This window comes from Hibiscus syriacus, unplaced genomic scaffold, assembly GCF_006381635.1.
Source record: "Hibiscus syriacus cultivar Baekdansim isolate YM2019G1 unplaced genomic scaffold, ASM638163v2 tig00110429_pilon, whole genome shotgun sequence".
In the NCBI taxonomy this organism is placed as follows: Eukaryota; Viridiplantae; Streptophyta; class Magnoliopsida; order Malvales; family Malvaceae; genus Hibiscus; species Hibiscus syriacus.
Genome location: NW_024062733.1, coordinates 10688040 through 10715392, shown reverse-complemented (window position 1 = coordinate 10715392; position 27353 = coordinate 10688040). Strand labels below are relative to the sequence as shown.

The 27353-nt window shown below is 39.0% G+C and overlaps 1 protein-coding gene across 1 annotated transcript; it reads right to left on the bottom strand.

Annotated features, from left to right (window-relative positions):
• Window positions 1–8252: 8252 nt before the first annotated feature.
• Window positions 8253–9611, bottom strand: LOC120124831 (D-galacturonate reductase-like). Its single transcript, XM_039143408.1, has 4 exons — window positions 9253–9611; window positions 8934–9177; window positions 8658–8837; window positions 8253–8569 (listed from the first exon to the last, which is right to left on the bottom strand). The coding sequence occupies exons 1-4, from the start codon at window positions 9564–9566 to the stop codon at window positions 8363–8365; spliced, it is 945 nt and encodes a 314-aa protein (XP_038999339.1). The 5' UTR covers window positions 9567–9611; the 3' UTR covers window positions 8253–8362.
• Window positions 9612–27353: the final 17742 nt, after the last annotated feature.

Here is a 27353-nt window from a genome sequence, read left to right as displayed (position 1 = left end):
CTAATTTGTTCTTTCTTTTGAGGCCAAAGAGATAACCTTACAATTCTCTCAAGAGTATACCCCAACTCTTGAGAACACTCTTTTCTCAAAGAGAAGATTACAAATTTGCAAACTTACAAGAAAACCTCACAAGGTAAGATGTTTGCACAATTCTAGAACAAAGAAAAGAACACTCAAAGATGAATACAATTGAGCACAAAAAGTGTTCTTGAAAGCAAAATGAATATTGAATGAAAATGGGCTTGAAATGCTCAAACTTGAGGTTTGATGCTTTCTCTTTGATTCTCTCTTGATTCTAGTTGCTTGATGTTTCTTGTTGTTGATCAATGGCTTCTAAGCTTGCTTAAATATACCTTGAATCACTTCTGAACGTTGGGGATAATTAGAGAAGATATTATAGCCGTTTTAGTGTGAAAACATTTAATAAAACAGCTTGGACAGTGGGGGGAATCGGTTCCCTATCATAGGGAATCGGTTCCCTAAGTGTAAAATTCAAATATTTCGACCGTTGAACAGGGGGGAATCGGTACCCCCTTGGGGGGAATCGGTTCCCTCCGAGCATTCTGGAAATCTCGGAGCCAAACCATTCAGGGGGGAATCGGTTCCTCCTATGGGGGGGGAATCGGTTCCCTCTGAGTATTCTGGAATTTTTGGCTTTGAATTGGTTCGAAATACTTTGTAAAATATTTTGAAATTGTTTTATGATTAAAACTTAATTTTACACTTAAGTAAGGATCAAAAATGATTTTTGAAATATTTGGAGTAATGTTTTGATATTCGAATAGTTATATCGAATATACTTAGAAAATCATTTTGGAAAATCTTAAAATCCATTTAACTTAATTTGTTATATCGAAATATTAAAATGTTTCAACAGGGAGGTCATTTAGGACATATATTTGGTTATTTGGAGCATATATATGGTTCTACGAGACAATTCTACTTGGACTTTCGGGATATATATGTGGTCCTTTGAGACATTTTATATAGTACTTCGGTGCATTTCTACGCGGCACTTTGGTGCATTTTATACAAGCTGTGGTGACAACATTTGTGCACAACCTCAATGTACTCACATACCTTAAGTTCTCAGTAATGTACCATGGGCTAATAAAAGATATAATATGAAATAACATTGAATATTGTGACAGGTTATTATTTATTAAATGTATGTCCATGTATGTTTTGTTGAATAAATATATGATGATTATTATTACATTATGATATTATATGATTGTATTTTACAAAATTTCATTATTGCATTATTATATATTATGCCTCACTAAGTCTGTGACTTAGCGTGTAAGTGTTTCACACGTAGGTTCAAAGATACAAGGAGATCCAAGTTAGGGCAAGACATCATCGATCAGTTGAAGATCAGATCATGATTGATTTAAACCATATGTATTTTGTTACATGTTATTTTGTTGGCAGGTAAAGGAACGTTTAAATCAAACATGCTCTGATCGGTTTTGTAATCCTTTTGATTATACTTATGTAAATTATTTAGTTTTATTAAAATGAAAGTTTAAAACTTTTATCTATATTTTACAATAAATCGTTTTGAAAAGTTAATGTGACATCTCAAATTCGTATACGGGTCAGATACGGGTTGAGGTGTTACAATAAGATGTCATGAAAACACTTTCTTAACACCTAAAATGTGATTTGATCTTGATTTCAAAGATAAACCCTAATATAATCAACTACACAAGTCTTAACAAAATACTTGAAATTTATGAAATCTTAATACTCCAAAGGATTAGAAATACACTACCTTGATGATTGAATCCTGAAATGAACATCTTTTAGCTAGCAAGCACTTTCCTCAAGGCTTGAATGATGAAGACCCCTCTTTTCCTTTCAAAAAGAAAACTCAATGCTTGAATCTTCAAAATGAGGTTGTTGGGGGTTTATTAGGACAAAAATGTAGTACAAAAGAGCTAAAGATCTTACCTTGCTATGGAGCTTGGAGAAGGAATGAAGGAAGAAGATATATGAAGAACATGGAAAGGAAATGGGAGAAACCCAACTCCAAGCTTGATATAAAACTTTAAATTTTAACTTCAATTTCCATCAATGGCATAATTACATTTTTAGTCCTTGGAATTTTGTCTCATAATAAAAAATCCCCTTTTTAAGGATAATTGGGCCCAAAACCAAACCTAATTAAGCCCAATGACTTAAATTATGAAATTCACGGGGTCGACTTACCCCTTGGGTAAACTCAAAACTACTAGCCCATAATTTGGGGTGTTATAACTTTCCTCTCCTTAAAAGAAATTTCGTCATCAAAATTTACTTGGTCCGAACGACTTATCATTATACTAAACACTTAAAAATATTGAAGCACCTATATTCATATCAAATTTGACTATGAGGAAAGAAGTCCTTATACTCTAACATATGACCGTAAGTCGCCAAATCGACATATGATTTTTAGATGGCGCTACCAACGCCTAACTTTGAGCGAAAACCTTTGAGAAGCCTGAAGCTAAAGAATCACATTCTCGTTATCTAGTACTGTACGTTCAAAACTTACCACGAGGATGACATTGCTTCAAGATTCACTGCTATCGTTAAATCTTTTTTAGCTAACCTTACTAAATCGAGTTAACTCACTGCATAACCTGATATCCTCTTTTACTTATTGAACATAGGCAGCTCATCATGTTGTACCTTGAGATCTTACGGTACTTGCTAACACTGTTTTGATACTAACTACTAAAGATATGATGACAATGCTCGACTAATGTCGATCTCTATGCTTCTGCTACGTAACTCTAATTCAATACTCAACCATAGTACCTGACTGTTTCTCATAAACATTACGACCTACGTTTGTTATGCTCACCTGATCGAGCATTTAAGGGGTCACAACTAAAAATCGGTCACTTATGTAGAGAAATTTGCAACATCTAGCTCTCCTGGAGAGCACGCGACACAAACGGAGGTCTCAAGCAACTACAATATGATTGGGGCTTCTGAGATTCTACATCTGACACTCACTATCACTTACCATCATTGAGCTATCTGACAATGACCAATTCCACACACGATACTTAACACACTTGATTTTCTTTAATCTGAAGCACCCAAAATATGCAATACTATACAACGCTACATATTGTTGGGTGTGATATATAGCTCGTGCTCATATACAACACGAAGACACTAATATTGAGGCTTGACTCACTTAGTTAACTCACTTATTGCTCGTGCACGATTGCACACTGATGAAATCATAGAGGTCTTTGCACCTCGAGACTCGCAACTCACTATTTCACCTAGGTACCCTTAAAACTAAGAGTGGGAGTTCCGAAACAGTTGCATTGGAATATGCACCCTGCTAATTTACTCATCCAGGGTACTTAAGGCATTTATACCCAGTTAGCAACTGAAGTGTCGTGACACTAATTGAGGTATATCCTAATGTTTATAGCAATAAAATAATCGACATACTGGCTAGAGCGACTTGGTGTTCTCAACACTCTCGTGAAGATCCTCATCTCCCACGTTGAACTTGGTATTCAAAATTCTCTGCTAGTCGATTACACTAGCCCTCGAAGAATAACTAAGGTAAATTTTGCTTAACCTACTAAAGTCAACCTAGTCAACACTTGGGTTCTCACTCTAAGATCCTCTAAATGAAGACTTTTCCTATTTAGTTCACTTACCACCACAAAAGAATGCATGCACCCATGCTCACTGAAGCAACATGAAAAGCTTAGACATTTGAAAACATATCTGGCATCTCATCTGCATCATCGACATCCTGACTCTACCCTTATGCTATCTGACAAGAGGGATCATATATCGTTGAACTAGAAACAGATCGAACCACTCCTCTACTCTCCTATCTGAGCATAGGACCAACACCAATCGAACTAGGACAATCCTTCACCATATGTGCCAAGGATACGCATCCATAGCACTTTTTAGAAAGCTTGAAGCACATTCCTCGATGGTTTTTCCACAATGCTCGCACTCTGGATACCTCAAAACACTATCAGAGACTCAATAGCTCGAAACATACGGTGAAGCTGGCGGTCTCCTTGAACTAGCAGAGAGAACCATATCTTTAAACTATCTATGTGCTCCTCGCCAATATATTTTCCTCTGAACTCATCTAAGAACTGATCCCACGTAGGCATATCTGGTTATAGAGCCATCTCTATAGTCTTCCACCAATCAATAGCATCACCCTTGATCAAAGAGGTTAGGCACTCTAACTTACCCCCTGGATAAGATAAAGCTACCTCAGAGTTCTCATGGTCACCCTCAACCACTGATCGACAAAAATTGGATCATCATCACCTGAACCGTAGAACTCAACTGTATTATACATCCTTAGTCTCTCTACTAGGGTCTCTAATGACACTAACACACTCTGGGTAGTCGACTGAACAATCTACGCTCTAAGAATGATGTTCACTATCTCTCTGAGAGTGGAGGGCAAACCTCTGAAGAATGTCTCATCTACGACTTCTGAGTCTAACGAAATCCATTGATCTTCTGCCCTAGGTAGGAACTCCTTAATAACACTGACTGGATGAGAGGCTCGACTCTCTATCCTATCCTTAAAACCATGCTCGAAACTAATAACCATCGCAATACACTACAAAACAGATTAAGAAAAAAAGCACCATCAGGATTTCAGACTTATACAAGTGTTTTAAGTACCTAGGTGTACATATTCACTGACACCTGACTAAAACCGACCACTAGGTCCTATGACTGACTCAACCAGGTGTTCTGATACCACTAAATGTAACACCATAAATCCAATTGGGCCTAAAGTGTTATATTGGGCCACCTAGATAACCCCATATTTTTAAAATATATTCATTTTCTTTTCAAACATATTGAATGGTATCATAATCAAACATAAATAATTGGTATAAAATCATTTTACAAAATCAGAACTCCGTGACACATAATTTAAAACCAAAATAATACAACACTGAGTTTAATAAATACACATACCCACTAAAGCTACAGTAAAGTACTCTATCGGAGATGCTGGAAGTCCTGCTGCGATGATACTCCACGAACTGCCCAATCTACTGACCTGCCAACGGAAAATATTCGAAGGCTGAGTTTACAAAGCCCAACAGTATAATTGCTAATCAAGAGCAACATAAGAATTTCATAAGCATGTTGAAGACATGACACTAAGCATTAGGTACATGCATGAGACACTAAGTATTAAGTACATGCATGACCTAGATCAAGTGCTACCTAGTTAAGGCTTTATTGCTCTATCATTGAAGTAGAGGTCTCACGATTCCATTAGTCCTCGGCTAAGGGCCTCGCTATGAGAACACCTTTAAAGGGTCTCTAACCCTAATGACTAAACATGCGATGCATTATATGAATACAAACCTGACGAACTGTGCATATTTTGGATGTAAACTTGACTAGTATCTGGTCTCACATAGCTCTCAGAAATTAGTTACTGAGGGAACCCAGTGTCACACAACATTGGCATAATTCCCATAAATCATACTGGATCATCTTATGGTTCTCACATAGCCATCAGTTAGATCCCTGAGGGGAACCCAGTGTCACATATGATCGGTACAAGTCTCGCCTAATTGAAGCATTGGCTCAGTCTCACATAGCCTTCAAGCCAAGCTTTGATATATCTGACGTATAGAACTGATGATACTATGCATGCATGACTGACACAAAGATGAGGTAGGTTTAGTGGTGTGGTAAGAGGAATTTCACGTGCATCTCAAGATAACACACTAGCTTACCTTGAATACTCAAAAGTCTCAAGATAAGAACTAAAATTTATGTGCATCGAAAGCTTACCCAACTGAACTAAACTGACATAACTACCCATGCATATCTAAGGCACACATACCACATAATAGTGATATCGATAACACACTCCTCATGAGTGTTGAGGCTTCGCACCCTAGTTAGCCCCTGAAGTGTCTCACGCACTGGTAATACCCCACTAGGGAAACTAAGGTAAACTAGGTATACCTTAACATAGTTAGACTCACTAAAGTGAAGTCAACAACACTCAACTATTAACTCGCTCGTGCTCTCATCTAGAACATTATGCGAAGGATTACTTATTAACCGTGGAACTGGCCAACCTAATATATGGCTTGGGTTTATTTCTGAGTAGAGATACTCTATTTAATCTTATCGTACTTCCCTTCAGAACCTCTTGAAGTGAAAAGGACAATTTAATCTTCCTGTTATCACTAACATTCTCGAAGCTCATGTTTTTCGCTACCACTAAATTTGGCATTTCATCATACCGCTTATCATACATCTCCTAGGTCCTAATTATCTATATACATATTCAATTAAAGATACTTTAGCGTATTATACTTATATGGTTACATCAGATGTAACATGCTCTTACGAGTGTTTTTGGTATTCATGGTCATTTGTTTCCCTTACGGACTAAATCTTACTATTACGAATCGTCCTTAGGTCTTAAGGACAAACGGGTCAAATCTGACCATCCAAAGTGAGTAGTACATATATTTTACTTGTAGTATCGATACTCTAGGGTCAAGTTTCGATACCCTTATGAGTATTGGTACCAAAAATACTTTCTGTTGTGAAATTAGGGCCTCTGTATCGATATTGTCACCCTGAGTATCGATACTTATTGGGCAATGTCGATACTCCCTATGGCAGTATTGATACCCCCAACAAAAATCTCTAATTTTTTCCACAATTTAACTAGTAACAATATTGTTCATCCCAATATAGATACTCGAACCCTAAAATAATTTATTTAGGCTAAAAAACACTCAAAATTCATCCCAAATGACTTGGTTTGGTTTCTAAACTTATTCTAAATCTTTATAGAGTTATTTGAAGTCATAAGGAGTAATAAAAACGCTTCCTTAACACCTAAAATATGATTTGATCTTGATTTTAAAGATAAACCCTAATATGCTCAACTACACAAATCTTAGAAAATACTTGAAATTTATGAAATCTTAATACTCCAAAGGATTAGAAATACACTATCTTGATAACTGAATCCCGAAATGAGCCTCTTTTAGCTAGAAAACACTGTCCTCAAGGTTTGAATAATGAAAACCCTTTTTTCTTACAAAAATAAAACCCAAAGCTTGAATCTTAAAAATGAGGTTGCTCAGGGCTTAAGGACGAAAATGAAGTATAAAAGAGCTCAAGATATTACCTTGTTAAGGAACTTGGAGAGAAAAGGAAGGAATAAGATAAATGAAGAAGATAGAGAGGAAATATGAGAAACCCATGTCCAAACTTGATATATAACCTCAAATTTTAACTTCAATTTTCAACAGTGGCATAATTAAACTTGTAATCTTTGACATTTTGTCTTTAAAAAAAATCCCCTTTTAAGGCTAATTGGGCCTAAAACCAAACCCAATTAATCCTAATAACTTAAATCATGAAATTCACGATGTCCACTTACCCCTCAAGTAAACTCAAAACTACTAGCCCAGAATTTAGGGTGTTACAAGCTGGTTGTCCATTGTTCGTCAACGTTAGATTCCATTGTTGAAAGACGTAGATTATGATCATTCGTTCCCAAATTTCATCAATCTCTTCGTTTTGACCCCTTAAGTCTGAATCTGACCTTCATTTTGTCACAACATGCTCTTAATCCGATAAAAAATGAGAAAACTGAAACATCAACCGTCATTAATTATCGTAGATGGTGGCCGTTTGGTCCCAGATTTCATGGGTTGTTTCGCCTCGACCCCTTGAGTTCAAATTTGACCTCCATTTTGTCGGAATATGTTCCAAATTCCACGAATAGAAGATCAAAAGTGAGAATCTGAAATGTTTCAGTCGAGATTCACATGTTTTGGGGAATTTTCCGACGAAACAACCAAGAGATTCTGACTCAAGAGGTCGAGGCGAAGTGACCCATGAAATTTGGGATCGAACGACTTTCGGTTTCGAAGGTCGATTGTGGGTGGTATTTTTTAAATCCCTTTTAAATTTAATAATAAAAAATACTATTTTATTATTTATTTTAAATTATTTTATATTTTAATAATAAAAAATACCATGTCATACCAAAATAATAATAAAATAATTTAGAGTGATCAAAACAGGAGCAATTCGATAGTTCAATGAGTATATTGGAAAAATTGAAAGTACAATGAGTAAAATAGGAGAGAGAGTAAAGTTGAGTGAAGAAAGATGTCATTTTACCCTTAAAATATATTTTACTTTCAATTTTTTTAAACTGTTTGTAGAATCGAACCCTTGCAATACTGTAACTCTTAAAATTTGGAGAATCATACACTTAATTACTTGAACAAAGTGTTTAATCAAACACACAACATCTTATTAATTTGAAACATGGTCTTTATTCTTAAACCATGTTTCAAAGCTCTTCCTCAAGCTCTGAACTGTCCTCGATGAATGAACCTAGTGAGCTACTATGTTTGCGCTGTGGAATGCCACTGATTTTTTCCATTTCTTCCCCACTCAGTGACCAATCAAATATTTCCAGGTTCTCCTTCATCCTCTCCCCGTTGAAGCTCTTCGTTATCACACTCGCCCCTTGCTCGTACACCCATCGTAGACAAATCTGTTACGAGTACGCACACAAGATTTTATGGAGTCAACTTAAAAAAGTATATATATAACTTCTATACTGGTATTGGATGTTGACTCACCTGTGCAGTTGTTTTCCCTTTGGCCTGGGCAACCTCTTTCAAAACAAGGCATTCGAAAATCCTGTTGTCTCCCCATGGTGTGCCTTTGGACCCCAGAGGGGAATGAGCAGAAACATGTATACCCTTTGCCTTGCACAACTCCATCATCTCCTTTTGCTGCCTAAGTGGGTTTATCTCCACCTTTTTTATACCAATTACATTGTTATAATTCGTTCTTTCGGTTGCATTCTTGTATCCATGTGTTGGACTAGAGTAACATAGATTTCGGGTTCTCACCTGGTTGACGGTTGGAGGGATTTTCGCGGACGAAAGGATTTCATCGAGCTTTCTGGCGGAGAAATTCGAGACACCGATGGATTTGGTGAGACCGAGACGTTGACACTCTTCCATCGCACTCCAAACCGATTTGGTATCGATGACGGACACTTCTTGTTTCGGAACCGGGAAACGACTCGGGTCTTTGTTGAACTTTAACGGCCAATGTATCAGATAAAGATCAAGATATTCCAGCTGAAGATTCCTGCAAAACGAATGAATTTACATACACAGAATGAATGGATCAAAAAAAGAAAGTAATATGTAGCATCACTGGTACTCGAGACTCATTTTGATGGCGGGAATGACCAAATCTTGTTCAGCAAAAGTACACCATAGCTTGGAAGTGATAAAGAGTTCATCTCGGGACTTGATGAGGCGAATTTTTATAGCCTCGGCGATTGCTTCTCCGAGTGGCTGCTCTGACCCGTAGATGAAAGCCGTATCGAAATGACGATATCCAGCTCCGATTGCCTCGACGATGGCTGATTTAACGGTGTCCGCATCGGCTGGTGGATACGAAGCAGTCCCCATGCCAATGACTGGCATGGTTAAGCCGCCACCAAGTGAAACCGTTGGAACTTTATTCTCCATAAATTTTTAGAGTTCAAGATTAACACTGTGTACAGCTTAATGATTGAAAATCATCACCTAAATAGAGTCCTAATCACACATCAAGATGATTAAAGGATTTACAATTTTCCACCGTTGATCCTTTCTTTCCTTTTTTATTTTTGACGTTAATTAAGATGCTGGTGAGAGATTTGTCTGGTGCAACAAACACCATCTGCTTCATTCATTGCGCCTTATGGACAATAAAATTTGGGGTCCATGTATTTTTGCCCTTTTTTAACTTTGCTTTTGGAACAAAACAAGTGTCTTTTATCATTTCTTATCTTCGCTGCCAAATCAAGGTGGAAATCGACACTGAGAAAATTACAGCCGAAGCTACGTCCTGGATGGATCGAAGGGACCAGGTGCGAGCGTTTCATTGTGTCGAGTCAAGTCAAAAAATTTCGAGTTATTTAAGTTAATGAGTCTTATTTTACAACTCGAAGTTGACTTGAAATTTTTACGAGTCCATTTTTCAAATTTCTATTTAAATTTAATTATAAATATTTATAATATTATAATATTATTTGATTTCAATTTAATAGCTTTATATAACCATATATAAAATACAAATATATTTCTTCATATTTTTTTCATATGTGATATACATACCATACAAAGTCGAAGGACTCGACTCAAATTTAAAAATCAATCTACTAATTACTAAAAAATTCGAGTTGTATTTTACAACTCAATTTGAACTTCAAAATTTTTTGAGTCGCTTTGAGTTTATAAAATTATAACTTGAAGTTAATTCAAGTCGAATTTTTTCGAGTGGAATCAATTTGAAAAAATCGATTTTTTTTAGTCAAATCGAGTTTTGATTACCATTAAAAAGACCGATAGGACAATTGTCCCTTGAAAATTTTAATTGTTTTAATATATTTTTTATATTTTATATTTACAATTTATTTATTTATGAAATTATATAGGTTCTTATAATTTCATCTCGTAACAGAAAATCTTATATTCGTTTTATATTTTCTTTTAAAATTATTTGGTAAAACACATAAATTTATTTATTATACGGATTGTTGTTGATATCAGTTATTCTCAGCAAGTAGCTGAAACTGCCGATCATGACTCATGAGGTCCAAAGACCATCTGCCGTCTACATTTATAAATTTAATGTAATGTAATGTAATCTTCAAAAAAATTAAAAATAAACGAAAAAATCATCAATTGGAAAACTAGTTATTTAGAAATGTAATATTTAAAAATAATTAATTATCGGATTGGAGATTTTATTTTATATTTACTAATTTAGAAAAATGTGTTACACTGATTTATAGATTTATTAAATTTTGATTATTGATGTTATAGATTAATATTATTGATCGTTATATTTTAATAATTTGGTTGTTAATTTTGATTAGTTTGATGGTATAACAAGTTAGTTAAAAGTTGTTAATTTTTAATTTGACTTTTGAACTTTAGATAAAATATTAATTTGATTTTAAATTTTAGATAAATATCAATTTTTTTTTTTGAAAAATGGTTACTTTGTATTAGAATTCACAAAGTACACCACCCCAATGACCTCATTAAAAAACCTCCCTAATCCTAAGTAGAGGAAAAAAAGTGATCCTTGGGATGGAAGAAGGTCCAACATGAACCCTAGAACAACTAGAACAACAACCGGGAACTACATCACTAGAACAACCCGAAACAGACTACATCAATGTAGCTACACACTACCCCCTGAATGAAATTCAAAAAGGAACTACACACATCCAAAACAAAGAACAAAACCATGCTACAATCTCCGAGACATAAGACAGTTGAGCATATGCCTATCATTGGTTACTATACAAAACACCGAAAAGGAAGATCCAAAATCAAAAGTATAATGAAAAGTCCTTCATCCACTACTGAAAGTGCCAGCACCAACAAGTAAGCACCGAACCAAACGAGCACCAAGTAACCAAACAAGAAGATCCAGCTTTTTCTCTGTTCTCAATTCAGAAACACTACCCAAAATGGACCACCCTAAGCTAGATCAAGCAGCACTATAAAGCACCACAAAGCATCTGCAACAACAAGTTCCTTCACCGCTACAGTGGTAAACGCCCTCCTTGCCAACAACGTGCTTCCCACCTCTAAATCCATTCTGTTTACCACTGCTACTAACACTAAAACTTGCTTCTCTACCCTTGAAACCATGGTACTTCCTTTTCACGAAGAATAACCTCTTAGAAATTTTAAGACTGAAACAATTCGCCCCCCTCGAACTTGAATTTTGAGACCTCAGCAATGGGAACCTCTAGACACCTTGAGCACTTGGATATAGAATTGGACGCCCATCTAAAATTATGTTCCCTAGACATTGGCATTAGCCCAAACTCTAATCAATAACGTGCTACTCCACTAACCCAGAACTCGAAAAGATGGTAACAATGAGCATCCCTTCTTCATAGACACCCGAAACATCCACTTTAACTCCTTCATGCGGCGTACCACCTTCCAAGAAACCATAAACATTATCATACCTCTGACTACTCGACACATTCTGCTCCTGCCCATCCAAACCTCCCTCGAGACCCACGCCTTCTTTCTCTAACAAAACATGATGATGTTCTCAAGCACCAAAACTTGCTGCCAACATTCCATTAATCGAAAAGATTCTTCTGACTCAACGCCTTGAACTACGCATCCCCCATACCACCTTTCTCGGGACCAGAATCTTCTGCACATGCCTCTATGAAACCAGAAGCCTCCGCCATTACATCGGCAACTGCAAGCCACGCTCTGCCATCGACCAAGGATCCGATAATGAAAGCACTAGCCTCACAAAATTATTGTACTTCCAAAGGAAACAACTCCCAAAACACATAAACTACTAGTAATCTCAGACCATGACTAAATGGCCCATCAATTGACACTATGGGCGCGACAAAAGACTATTAGCGACAGCACCTCATTTCCATAACCGGAACACAAACCAACAACTGCAGCAGAACCCTCCTGCAACCTAGGACACATCTCATCACCGACAACGCTGAATTTGTCGCTCCACCACCGTCTGGAGTGCCAACAAGGAACACACAATGCAATACACAAACACAGGAGCGGGCAATGAACAACATCTAATAGCAACACCCAAGAACGTTCAAATCAAGCTAAAAAATGATGAAGGGTAACAACGTCGACGAACTCCGACCTTACTGCTTAAAAGCATACTTATTAAAAAGTAAAAACAACAAAAGAAAGAAAAGAATCGGCGGCCAGCAACCAGCCTTGAGGGCTGGTGCTGCCGCATTTGAGTAATGATTTTAGGTGGGTAGGGTTTTCTGCTCTTTATCAGTACCTACATTGATCGCTCTCACTCCCTTTGAGTTGAAAATGTGTTGTTCCTCGTATTTAGATCATTTAGAGAGAATAATGTTTCCTTTACTTGACCAAAGTCTTTCATCGTCACTGTAACTCACTGTCATCATCGTTGGTCATTGTCGGTTGACATCGACCACCGTCATCGTTAACTGTTAAACCGTAAAATATTCAATCATCTCCTTTTTAGCTTCTGAAACATAATTCGATGACCTTTTTACCGAAAAATATATCGAACTCAACAAATATAACATTGAACCATTTGAATTTTTTAAAACTAAATTAAAGTTGTAAAATTTTTAATATTTGTAAACCCGAAAGAAACATGACGAGGACAAAAAATTTAAGGCAACTCTCGCAGCTTTTCATCGCAAATCTACGCGATTCTACACGACTTTGAGTAAGGACTAGTGTCAATTAAATGATTCAGCTTTCGCATTTTTTTTGGTGAAGTACAAAAATGTTACGGAAGAAGGCTATCAAATAGAGCAAAATCGCAATTGATAATTTGAGAAAATAAGAATGAAGATAAAAAAGACACAAAATTTACGTGGAAAACCCCTAAATAATATAGGGTAAAAACCACGGGCAACGGTAGAAGAATTTCACTATGAGAAAATAGAAATTACAACCTCTCTCGATCTACCAAGGAGAAAACAATGATAATTCTCTCTTGATAAAAAGGAGAAAACAACTCTCAAGAAACTCTCTAAATTCTCTCTAGTATTGGAAGAAAGCTAGAATGCTTTGGGATGATTTTGAAGCTAAATGAGCTAGAGTATTTATAGGTGAAACTTAAAGACTAATTTGTAAATACCCCAAACTTTAGTGACTAAACTTTGTAATTTTCTCTTTCTCATTTTCAACAATTACAACCCCTTTTTTGACTTAGCATATTTTGGTGGATTTAATTTTTTTTTCTCTAACTTTCAACTTGCACCGAAAGGTGCATTGAATTTTCAACAATCTCCCACTTGAAGATTTGATTAGAACAATCATATCTTCACACCATTCTTTCTACCTTGTACCTTCATGTTGCTTACGTTTCTGACAGGCCACAAGAGGATCGACACCAAGTAAACTTATCAGCATTTATCGCCTTTGTCAAGAAATCTGCTATGTTCTCTTTGGTATGGATTTTCTGCATATTTACCTTCCCTTCTTCCACCTTTTCATGAATGAAGTGGTACTGTATTTGTATGTGTTTTGTTCTTGAATGAAATGTTGGATTCCTTGCTAGATGCAAGGCGCTTTGACTGTCACAAAACATAGAGACATACTCTTGATTGTACCCAAGCTCTTCCAATAGCATCTTCAACCAAATTGCTTCTTTACTGGCTTGTGTAGCTGCTACATATTCTACCTCTGTTGTGGATGTAGCCACAACTGACTACAATTTTGAAACCCAGCTTACAGCTCCACCAGCAACTTTGAACACATATCTTGTAGTAGATTTGTTTTTATCCAAATCGCCTGCATAGTCAGAATCTACATACCCATTGATTAGTAAGTTTGATCCTCTGTAACATAATGCAATATTTGTGGTCCCTTTGATGTATCTCAGGATCCTCTTTACTGTATTCCAATGCTCTTTTCCTGGATTCGCCATGTACCGACTAACCACTCCCACTGCTTGTGCAATGTCTGGTCTTGTGCATATCATAGCGAACATTAAACTTCCCACTGCTGATGCATACGGTACTCGAGACATCTCCATCCTCTCTTCTTCACTACTAGGACTCATACTGGAGGATAATTTGAAGTTAATATGAAGAGGGGTAGAAATTGGCTTACAATCTTGCATGTTGAATCGTGACAAGATCTTCTTCAAGTAATTCTTTTGTGAAAGCCAAATCTTCCTATTACTTCTGTCTAGGTGAATTTACATCCCTAGAATCTTATTTGCTGATCCCAAGTCCTTCATTTCAAATTCCCTAGCCAGTTGTGCCTTCAATTTTTCAATATGATCTTTGTTGGGTTCTGCAACCAACATGTCATCCACATACAACATCAATATAACAAAATCGTTATCACCAGACCTCTTGCACAAGGGTCTGCATTAAGTCTGTTGTATCCAAGGCACATAATGAAAGAGTCAAATCTCTTATACCAACACCTCGACACCTGCTTTAGACCGTACAGAGATTTGTTCAACCTGCAAACCAAGTTCTTCTTTTCTTTTTCTTCAAAACCTTCAGGTTGGAGCATATAAATTTCTTCTTCAAGATTTCCATGAAGAAAAGCTGTTTTAACATCTAGCTTCTCTAGATGTAAGTTCAATGTAGCACACATTGCCAAAACTACTCGAACTGTTGTTAGTCGAACCACAGGAGAAAAAATTTCATTGAAATCAATACCTTCTTTCTGAGCATATCCTTTGACCACCAGTCTTGCACGATACCTCTCAACTTGATCGTCACCATTTCACTTGATTTTGAAGACCCATTTATTACCAATTGGCTTCCTTCCTTGCGGTAGTGGCACAATGTCCCATGTATTATTTTTATGAAGGGCTTCAATTTCTTCTTGCATCGCCATCATCCACAGTGAAGCATCTGAGCTGTTGATTGCCTCCTGGTATGTTGATGGCTCACCGTCCTCTGTTAAAAAGCAGTATGCAATATTACCTTCTATAACATAATCTGAGTGCCAATTGGGACGTCTTCTCACACGATCTGATTGAAGAGTTGTTCGATCTTCAGAACTCTCTGGTTCTTGTTCATCATGTGCTGGTTTTTCTTCAGAAGAATCTCCTTGTTCAAACTCTTTTTCCACATATATCTGAGTAGTCTCTGACTTTTCAGCGCTATAATCGTCTTCTTTTCTTTGTAGTTTACCTTTTACAAAGATAACATCTCTGCTGATGATCACTTTGCGGGCAGTGGGATCCCACAAGCGATACCCCTTTACTCTATCACCATACCCCAAGAATTTGCATTTTCTAGATTTTGGATCCAACTTTGAGATTTCTTGGGAGTTGTACATCACGTACACAATACTTCCAAATACATGGAGGTTTGAATAATCAGCTGGTTTACCAGTCCACATATCCATTGGTGTCTTCAGCTCTATTGCAGTTGATGGAGCTCGATTCACCAAATAACAGGCGGTATTGACTACTTCTGCCCAGAATGATTTTTCTAGGCCTGAATCCCTCAACATTGCTCTTGTTCTTTCTAACAAGGTTCTGTTCATCCTCTCTGTCACTCTATTTTGTTGAGGAGTGTTCGCCATTGTGAACTGTCTTTTGATGCCTTCTTTCCTGCAAAAGTCATCAAATTCTTCGCTTGTGTATTCTCCTCCATTATATGTTCTGAAACACTTGATCTTATTTCCAAAATCAAGTTCCACCCGCGATTTGAAGTTTTTGAAAGTTGAAAACACATCTGACTTCTTCTTAATAGGGTACACCCAACATCTCCTAGAGTAGTCATCAATAAATGAGACAAAGTATTTTGCTCCGCCTAGGGATGTAACCGGTGCTTGCCATACATCAGAGTGAACCAATTCTATAACACTTTTTCCTCTAGAATTTGACGTGTTGAATTTCAACCGGTGCTGCTTACTTGTTATACAATGCTCACACAAAGGAAGTGATACATTTGTTAAGCTAGGAAGTAGCTTTTGCTCCACAAGGACTTTCATTTCTTGTTCTGACATGTGTCCAAGTTTTTGATGCCATAGCATTGCAGAATCTGAACAACATGAGGCAACAGAGGCTTCTGCTTCTAGCAAAGTCTCTCCCTTCAGCATGTACAAGTTTGCTGCTATCTTTTCGTCTTTCAGCACCACAAGCGCTCCACGGAACACCTTCATGATTCCTTTCCGTGTTTCAATCTTATTTGTATTATTATCCAACAATCTGTAGGATAATAAATTTTTCTTTAGGTCTTTCACGTGCCTCACATCTCGAACAACTTTAATTGTTCCATCATACATCTTCAATTTGACGGTTCCAACGCCAACGATCTATAAGGCATGATCATTGCAACTATACACAGATCCTCCTGAGACAGGTTCATAATGATGGAACCATTCTCTTCTTGAGGTCATGTGATATGTTGCTCCCGAATCAATGAGTCATATATCTGCAAATCTTTTTCTGCCTTCCACAGTGGTTGACGCTTCACAACATAGAGCATCTCCATCATCTGAAGTGTTTGCGGTATTGCCTTATGGATTTGAGTTTTTATTTAAACTCCAACAATCCTTCTTCAAGTGACCCTTCTTTCCACAGTTGTAACACTTTAAATTCTTCTTGCTCCTTGACTTCGATCTATCATGTTTGTGATTGCTGCTTTGGCCATGTTCTGTTGATCTCCCTCTCATCGTTGTCATCGTTGTCAACGCTTCTGCTTGTTGCAGATTTACTTGTCTGTCTTCCTTGTTCTTGCGCCGATTTTCTTCTTGTAGAACAGCAGCTTCAACGTCATCGAAGACTAGACTGGTGACATTATTGTTTGTCAAGTTAATGATGAGTTGATCATACGAATCCGGTAGACTTTGAAGTAGAAGTTCAGCACGTTCTTGTTCTCCTATTTTACAGCTTAAGGATGTAAGCTGAGAAAATAAAGTGTTCAGTGTATTTAAGTGCTCCGTCACTGAAGTAGATTCTGATATCCGGAGAGTGTATAATTTCCTCTTAAGGAAAATTTTATTGTGCAACGATGTGACCTTGTACAATTTGGTGAGATGATCATATATCTCCTTAGGTGTATTCTTCTCATCGATGCTTGACAATACTTCATCTGCTAATGCTAGATGAAAGTTTGTCATAGCATTCCCATCCATTTCGATCCATTTGTTGTCGTTTGTGAAATCCACCGGCCTTTCACTGATAGCTTCTAGACAACCGTCTTTCCTCAGGATGGCCTTCATCTTTAATTTCCACAATAAAAAATTTCTCTCATTGAATTTTTCAATATCAAATTTCGTTGCCATAGCTTCTTTTACGGATAGCTCCCACTATTTCACTATCGTGAATAGTTCTCTGGAACCTTCAAAGAATGGGTAATACCTTCTTACTTTCTTATGTTGGAGGATCCACCTTTTGGTGGCAACCACAAAAACAGTAAGCATATATTACACACTCTAATCTAGCTCTGATACCAATTGTTGCGGAAGACGGCTATCGGATAGAGTAAAATCGCAACTGATAATTTGAGAAAATAAAAATGAAGATAAAAGAGATTTAAAATTTACATGAAAAACCCCTAAATAATATAAGGTAAAAATCACGAGCAACGGTAGAAGAATTTCACTATGAGAAAATAGGAATTACAACCTCTCTCGATCTACCAAGGAGAAAACAATGATAATTCTCTTTTGATAAAAATGAGAAAACAACTCTCAAGAAACTCTCTAAATTCTCTCTAGTATTGGAGGAAAGCTAGAATGCTTTGGGATGATTTTGAAACTAAATGGCTAGGGTATTTATAGGTGAAGCTTAAGGACTAATTTGTAAATATATTAAACTTTAGTGACTAAACTTTGTAATTTTCTCTTTCTCATTTTCAACAATTACAACCCCTTTTTTGACTTAGCATATTTCGGTGGATTTAATTTTTTTTCCTCCAACTTTCAACTTGCACCGAAAGGTGCATTGAATTTTCAACAAAAAATAGTCCCTATACTATAGAGTGTTATTTTGTTGAGTCCTCCGATTAATAAAGTTACAAAATGATCTCCTAACTATAAGGTGTTACTTTGTCTATTCCTCCTACTAATAAAAGTAAAAAAATGATCTCCTAACTATAAAGTGTTGTTTTATTAACTCCCTCTACTATTAAAAGTTAAAAAATTGTTATTTGAGTATTCAAATGTTTTAAACTTGTCCTATTTTATTAAAAACTTATGATTATTTGAGTTGGACGTTAACTTGTTGCTTGGGATATGATAAAATTTGATTCCAAAAATCATTTCAACTGTTTAGTCTTTTGAGATTTTGAGTTTAAATTTTATCATATCTCAGTCAACAAGTTAACTTCTGACTCAGATTGCAGTCAATTTTTTAGCGAAAATGGATGTGTTTGGAACATATGAATAGTCGAATGACCAATTTTACAATACAACATTTCTTATATGATTTTCTTAAACAATATTACATTTATATTTCATCCAACAATAATTACAAATTAAATGGTAAAAAATTATATTTAAATTATATTGAATAAAAAACATTGAGTGGTTTCAGCAATAAAAGGAAATATTATTATCTTTAGACAACCTGAATTTAAACATCTATATATATATATGCAAGTTTATGTTTTTTTTAATGGTAAAGAAGAAAACCAGGAACTCAAAGTCTTCCTTGCATCAACACACCATGGACGTCCCTCTGCAGTAGCGCCGCAACAGCAGCCGGAGGTTGCTGGTAAACTCTAAACCCAACCGCTTCTGTCCAACCAATAAGAGCCATAGAGTCCGCCACTCGATTTCGTTCCCGAGGCACAAACGAAAACGTCAAGTTCCGATATCTTCGCCGAAGCTGCCGAATATGATGAACCATCAACAAAGGGTTGCTCCTGCCAGATCTTACATTAATGGCATCAATAACTTGCTTGCAATCCGACTCCACATTCGCTATCGGCAAATCCAAACTCTCTGCCAGCTTCAAACCTTCAAAGATGCCCCATAACTCCGCATCAGTGATCGAGCAATTACCAATCAGCTTGGAAAAACCCACTAATCCACCTTGCTTCATGATCTCGAATCACTCCACCACAGGCAGCATAGCCAGAATCCGTTGTCCGCGCTCCATCCGTATTCAGCTTAAATGTCCTAACCGGAGGGCCTTCCCACGGTCTAACCCGGTCTGCTCTAGTTATCGGCCTTAGAGCAGCAACATGATTATTTGCCATCGTTGAGAATGCACCATCTTTTAAGCGAAGACTTTGCACAAGAACGATCTCTTCAAAAACGTAGTCCGGATCAAACAGAATACGATTTCGCCTGCACCAAAGGCACCACACTATTGCTCCAAAGGTTAAATCCTAATCAGCCGAGTCATTGGGAAAGCATCCTTGCCGACTAACATTGGTGATGCAGGGGGATCCGAGACAGATGATGCTGAGCTGTCAGATTGCACGTTGATGGCGCTGAGATACCATGAGTTGGCAGATCAGCGCAAAGGCGGGAATTGATTGTGACATGTTCCTCATTGGGGTCGTTTTGAGTATGTTTCAGTCTTTTGGCCATAACTTTGGCTACAGGTGTCAGAATCGCGCATAAGACCCCAATCCGGAAAGCTCTTTTCGACGCGCACGCTCCATGTGGCCTTTTTTTCAACCTCAAATTCTGCCGTTTTCCCCTCCGAATCACTAGATTTAGTTATTTTTTACTATTTATGGTAATATTTCGATTGTTAATTAGGAAGTCAATTTAAATCCGATTTAGGCCGGATTTTTGGGAGATTGCTTATTTTATTTCAAATTTTAATTTAGAGTGATTTTCGGGATTTTGCTATTTTTGGCAAAATTCTAATAAAGACGATTTTTGGCTATAACAGTCCGGCTTGTGGACTGCTTTTTGGATTATTGATTTTATAATATTTTATTAAACCCTAGAGACTTTTTTTCTCTGGTTTTTGGGCGAATTTTCTCTTGTGAATCGTCTGTCGGAGCTAGCCTACAGGATAATCACTATTCTGTCTGGCGTCAGTTGGTGTCAGAGCTTCAACATCTTCTTGGGAAATTTCACCAGTTTCAATGGCTGGAGGTCGTGGTCGTGGTCGTCGTGAGCAGGTTCCGAATGAGGAAGCCCAACGCCGTGATCGCAGCGTTCAGGATGTGATGATTGCGGATTTGCAGAGGCAAGTCGCAGAATTAACCCAGCGCCTGACGGCGCAGGATTTCGAGGATCGTGAGGCCTCTGATCACGATACCAATTCCACTTTCGAAAACCCATATCACAATCGCGCAGGATTCCGGGGCGCAGGATTCCGGGAGCACCGTGGTCGGGAGGAGCGTCATGGAGACCTCGGTTTTCGGGTCGATCTCCCTGAGTTTTCTGGTACGTTACAGGCCGAGGGATTCGTGGATTGGATTAATGAAGTGGAGCGTATTTTTGAATATAAGGAAGTCCCCGATCGTGTGAAAGTGAAACTGATCGCCATCAAACTCAAGGGCAGAGCATCTGCGTGGTGGGAACAGTTACGACGTTCACGAGAAAGACAGGGCAAAGCCAAGATCACTGATTGGGAGAAGATGAAAAAGAAGATGAAGGGCCACTTCCTTCCCTTCGGCTACACGCAAACCTTATTTCAGCGACTTCATGCATTGAGGCAGGGCGCGCGATCAGTCGATGATTACACGGAGGAGTTTTACCAATTGGTCGCCCGGAACGATTTATCTGAGACGGAGGAGCAGATGGTGGCGCGATATTTGGGGGGTTTACGCCAGCCCTTGCAAGATGTCCTCAGCCTTCATTCATTGTGGAGTGTTTCGGAAGCATACCAGCGTGCACTTGCTGTTGAAAAACAGCAAAACAGGAGACCAGTGATCAGGAGCGATCACAACAGTCGACCAGTTCGCCCTCAAGAGTCCCGTCCTGCTCAGCAGCCACCGCAGGGTAATTCTAACCCTACTATTAGATGTTTTCGTTGTGGTGAACAAGGGCATAGGGCGACTGATTGCAGGAAGCCTGCTAGTCAAAAGGGCAAAAATTTGTTGATTGAGGAAAACGTGGAAGACGAGACTGAGGAGATTGGCGAACCCGTGTATGACGATGATGAGATCGATGATGTGCTGTATGGAGATGGTCATGAGACTCTGGTCGTTCGCAAGAGTCTACTTACCCCCAAGGGCGATTCAGGGGACGATTGGTTGAGAACCAATATTTTCCACACGACTTGCACAGTTGCAGATAAAGTCTGCAAAATGATCATTGACAGCGGCAGTTGTGAGAATGTAGTGTCCGAGGAGGTTGTCCAGAAATTGCAGTTGAAGACGGACCGTCATCCTAAGCCATACAAGTTGTCATGGCTAAATAAAGACAGTGAGGTAACAGTTGATAGGCGATGCCTCGTGTCTTTTTCAATTGGTAGAAAATATTTTGATAATGCCTGGTGTGATGTTGTGTCTATGGATGCGTGTCATATATTGTTGGGTCGACCTTGGCAGTATGATCGCAGTGTCATTCATGATGGACGGAAGAATACATATTCCCTTAGCATCAAGGGAAAAAAGATTGTGTTGGCACCCCGGCGGGAAGGACTTACTCCTACCCCAGTAACCCATAATACTAATCTGCTTTCTATGTCCAGGTTTTTAGATGAGATTGAGCATGGCGGCGTGGTCTATGCCTTGCTACCTTGCGAGAACAATGCAGTAGACGTGGATACAGATTTACCAGTAGAGGTGCAGCGGCTGCTAGCAGAATTCTCTAACTTGATGCCAGAGGATCTTCCTCCTGGACTACCACCTATGAGGGATATTCAGCATCAAATTGACCTTGTTCCTGGGTCAAGTTTGCCAAATCGACCAGCATATCGCCTCAGTCCCAAGGAGGCCGAAGAGTTGCAGCGACAGGTGGAAGAGTTATTGGAGAGGGGCTATATCCGAGAGAGTATGAGCCCATGTGCAGTCCCTGCTCTGTTAGTGCCAAAGAAAGATGGTTCTTGGCGTATGTGTGTTGACAGCCGAGCGATCAACAGAATTACAGTAAAGTACCGGTTTCCAATTCCCCATCTAGATGATATGTTGGATCAGCTATCTGGTTCTAAGATCTTCTCAAAAATTGACCTTAAGAGCGGTTACCACCAAATCAGAATAAGGCCTGGAGATGAGTGGAAGACGGCATTTAAAACGCCACAAGGGTTGTATGAGTGGATGGTCATGCCTTTTGGGTTATCCAATGCGCCCAGTACATTCATGAGATTTATGCATCAGGTCTTGCGGCCTTTTATGGGGAAATTTGTTGTAGTTTACTTCGATGATATCCTCGTTTATAGTCCGACATGGACTTCACACTTCGATCACCTCCGTGCTGTTTTGAGATGCTGAAAACGGAGTGCTTGTTTGTCAATCAAAAGAAGTGTTCTTTCTTCACTACTTCTGTGACTTTTCTTGGTTTTGTTGTGTCTACTGATGGTGTTCATGCAGATCAGTCAAAGATAGATGCAGTCTTGGAGTGGCCCAGACCAAGAACCTTACATGACATCCGAAGTTTCCATGGCTTGGCGTCTTTTTACCGTCGATTCATTAGAAATTTCAGTACTCTGATCGCCCCTATCACAGAGTGCCTCAAGGGGCGTGATTTCCAGTGGTCTGAGGAGGCAGAGGCCAGTTTTCAACTGGTCAAGCAGAAGATGACCGAGGCTCCAGTTTTGGCACTTCCAGATTTTGACAAAGTGTTCGAGGTAAATTGTGATGCATCTGGCGTTGGCATTGGTGGTGTTCTGAGTCAGGCAGGTCGTCCGGTTGCTTTTTTCAGTGAGAAGCTATCGGGATCAAAGAAAAATTATTCCACTTATGATCTGGAGTTCTATGCCATAGTTCAGTCCCTGAAGCATTGGCGTTACTACCTAGTACAGAAGGAGTTTATTCTGTTTACCGATCATGAGGCCTTGAAGTACATCAATGGCCAACACAAGCTGAGTAGACGTCATGCCAAGTGGGTAGCATACTTGCAAGAATTCACTTTTACGCTGAGGCACCAAGCAGGGAGTTTGAACCGCGTCGCAGATGCCCTGAGCCGTCGTACCTTACTTCTCACCACCATGAGTACTAAAGTTGCAGGATTTGAGACGTTCACAGATATGTATGCAGCTGATCCTTCCTTTGGAAGGATATTTCAGGAGGTAACTGAGGGTCACCGTCATGATTTTGTTTTGCATAATGGGTATATGTTTCGTGGATTACAATTGTGCATTCCAGATTGTTCATTGAAGCAGCAAATTATAAGTGAACTCCATAATGAGGGACACTTTGGCCGAGATAAGACATTGGCCCTTATCTCTTCTGAATTTTATTGGCCCAAGTTGACTAGTGATGTGGCCCATTATGTGGACCGTTGTTATGTGTGCCAGCGGTCTAAGGGAGTTCTCACCAATGCGGGATTGTACACTCCCTTACCTGTTCCTGAAGCTCCTTGGTTCGATGTCAGCATGGATTTTGTACTAGGCTTACCCCGCACCCAAAGGGCCTCTGATTCTATCTTTGTTGTGGTTGACAGGTTTTCCAAGATGGCTCATTTTGTAACTTGCAGAAAGACTATGGATGCTGACCGGATTGCCCATCTCTATTTCAAGGAGATTGTGCGTTTACATGGTGTTCCTCGATCCATCACTTCAGATCGTGATACTAAGTTCATCAGCCATTTCTGGAAGAGCCTGTGGGGGAAACTGGGAACACATTTGAATTTCAGTAGCGCCTACCACCCCCAGACGGATGGCCAGACTGAGGTGGTGAACCGAAGTTTGGGAAACCTTTTAAGGTGTTTGGCAGGAACGAAGCCGAAGCAGTGGGATTTGGCATTGCCTCAGGCAGAATTTGCCTACAACAGATCAAAAAACAGAACCACAGGTTTAAGCCCATTTGAGATTGTCTATGGTCAGAACCCATCCGGGGTGTTGGACTTAGCCCCTATTCCACGTATAGGACGTTTCAGTCCTAAAGCAGATGAGATGGCAAAGTATCTTCGGGGTATCCATGAGCAGGTGAAACAAACCATTCATGAGAGCAATACCAAGTACAAGACTCGGGTCGACAATCATCGTCGTCAGGTACTTTTTGATGTTGGTGATTTTGTTTGGGCTGTATTAACTCGTGATCGTTTTCCTGTTGGTGAGTATAATAAGCTTAAGGATCGGAAGATTGGACCTTGTGAGGTCGTGCAGAAGATCAATGATAATGCTTACAGGTTGCGACTTCCCAGTCACTTGAAGACTTCTGATGTCTTTAATGTGAAGCACCTGAGTCATTGTTTTGTGGATCCTGATGACACTACTCTGAACTCGAGGACGAGTTCTTTCCAACCCGGGGCGACTGATGCAGGGGGATCCGAGACAGATGATGCTGAGCTGTCAGATTGCACGTTGATGGCGCTGAGATACCATGAGTTGGCAGATCAGCGCAAAGGCGGGAATTGATTGTGACATGTTCCTCATTGGGGTCGTTTTGAGTATGTTTCAGTCTTTTGGCCATAACTTTGGCTACAGGTGTCAGAATCGCGCATAAGACCCCAATCCGGAAAGCTCTTTTCGACGCGCACGCTCTCCACATGGAGCTACGCTCCATGTGGCCTTTTTTTCAACCTCAAATTCTGCCGTTTTCCCCTCCGAATCACTAGATTTAGTTATTTTTTACTATTTATGGTAATATTTCGATTGTTAATTAGGAAGTCAATTTAAATCCGATTTAGGCCGGATTTTTGGGAGATTGCTTATTTTATTTCAAATTTTAATTTAGAGTGATTTTCGGGATTTTGCTATTTTTGGCAAAATTCTAATAAAGACGATTTTTGGCTATAACAGTCCGGCTTGTGGACTGCTTTTTGGATTATTGATTTTATAATATTTTATTAAACCCTAGAGACTTTTTTTCTCTGGTTTTTGGGCGAATTTTCTCTTGTGAATCGTCTGTCGGAGCTAGCCTACAGGATAATCACTATTCTGTCTGGCGTCAATTGGCAACAACCTAGTCCTGTAGCAATAAACTGCAAAATTCAGCAAACCGATGTGGCTTTATCAAGCTTTGCCAAACGGATCTCGCTGCTCGACAATCTCCAATAATATGAAGACCCGATTCAACTGCCGCTTCACAAACTCCACATCTTGTCTCCATTGTTAGACCTCTCCGCCATCTTTCTTCATTCGAAAGCAATTTATCCTTTATCGACAGCCAGAGAAAAAGTTTAATTCGAGGAAGTCTCCGATAACTCTTGATCGGATTCCATGCGAAGTTAACATCTCCTCCCTTACCGATGTTGCTTCGCCGAGTATACGCACTACGAACAGTAAACTGCTTGCGCGTGTCCCACTTCCATGTTGGGATGTCATCCTCATCGTCCTCATTAGGCGTCTTAATAGCATCTATATAACCAAGGACATGAGGGTGGAACAAAGGCTCTAATAAATCCCATCGCCATTCACCATTAAACGCCACATCTTGCACCTTCATTGTGATATTCGTGCAAGCTAACGGATCCAAACACCACTCTTTTAACGGACCAAGATCCTCGATCCACACATCATTCCAAAAGTCCACAACCGCTCCATTCCGAACACTCCAACACACTCATTTCCTCACATCATCCCACACCAACGAGAGAGCTCTCCACAATCTCGAGCAAGATTGCGAAGAAATACTCAAAGGTGTTATCTCGGACATCTTATACTTTGACCGTAAAACCCGGGCCAGAGTTGAGTTCTATCCGATATAAGACGGAAAGCTACTCTCATGAGAAAGACTTCATTTCGCTTATTCAAATCTTTAAACCCCAATCCCCTATTACTAACCAGTTTACACACCTCCTCCCACTGAACAAGATTAACCTTTTGCTTCTCACCAGAAGCACCCCATATGAAGCGTCGAATGAGCCATTCAATATTGTTACAAACGCCCTTTGGAAGATAACACGTCTGCATGGTGTAAGAGGGTAAAGAAGAGAGAACCAACTTAGCCGACACAACTCGCCCTGCAAAGGAAAGATGACGAGCTTTCCACCCACTTAATTTGTCCTGAACCTTATGCACAATATAATGCTAAGTTACCTTAGTAACACGATTATGCAATAGCGAAATCCCAAGATATCTCCCAAGATCATCCACACACGAATACTGAAAACCACTGCTTATGTCAGATCGTAAATGTTCCGAAACGTTATGAGAAAAGCAGATCGTTGTTTTGGCAACGCTGATTTTATGACCCGAATTGTAGGCGAAATTCTGAAAGACCTGTTGAATGACATCTAACTGAGACAAGGAAGCCTCGACAAACAAGAGGAGATCATCGGAACTCTGTTGAAAATAGCCCGGGTCCATTCCTAGAGAGCTTAATCGATTTCCAATCCCCCGCCTCTACTTTATTGAAGATAGCTTGGGACAACCTTTCCATACAAAGCACGAACAAGTATGGAGAGAAAGGGTCACCCTGCCGAATACCATGCGTAAGACAGAACTCTGTTGTTCTATGTCCATTCTAGATAACCTGGGTAGTTGTGGTCGATACACAACTCATAATCAAAGATCGTACTTGTGTAGGAATCCCAATATCTACGATAGTATCATCAATAAAACCCCCCACTCAAGGCGATCGTATGCTTTCTCTAAATCAACTTTAATAACCATCCAACCTCTGTTCCCTTTCTTCTGTTTCATCGAGTGAACTACTTCATGTGCAATAAGTATATAATCGGAGATGCTACGACCGGGGATGAAACTTGTCTGTGTATCAGAGATCCACTTCGAGAGATAACCTTTAAGTCGATTAACCACAACCTTTT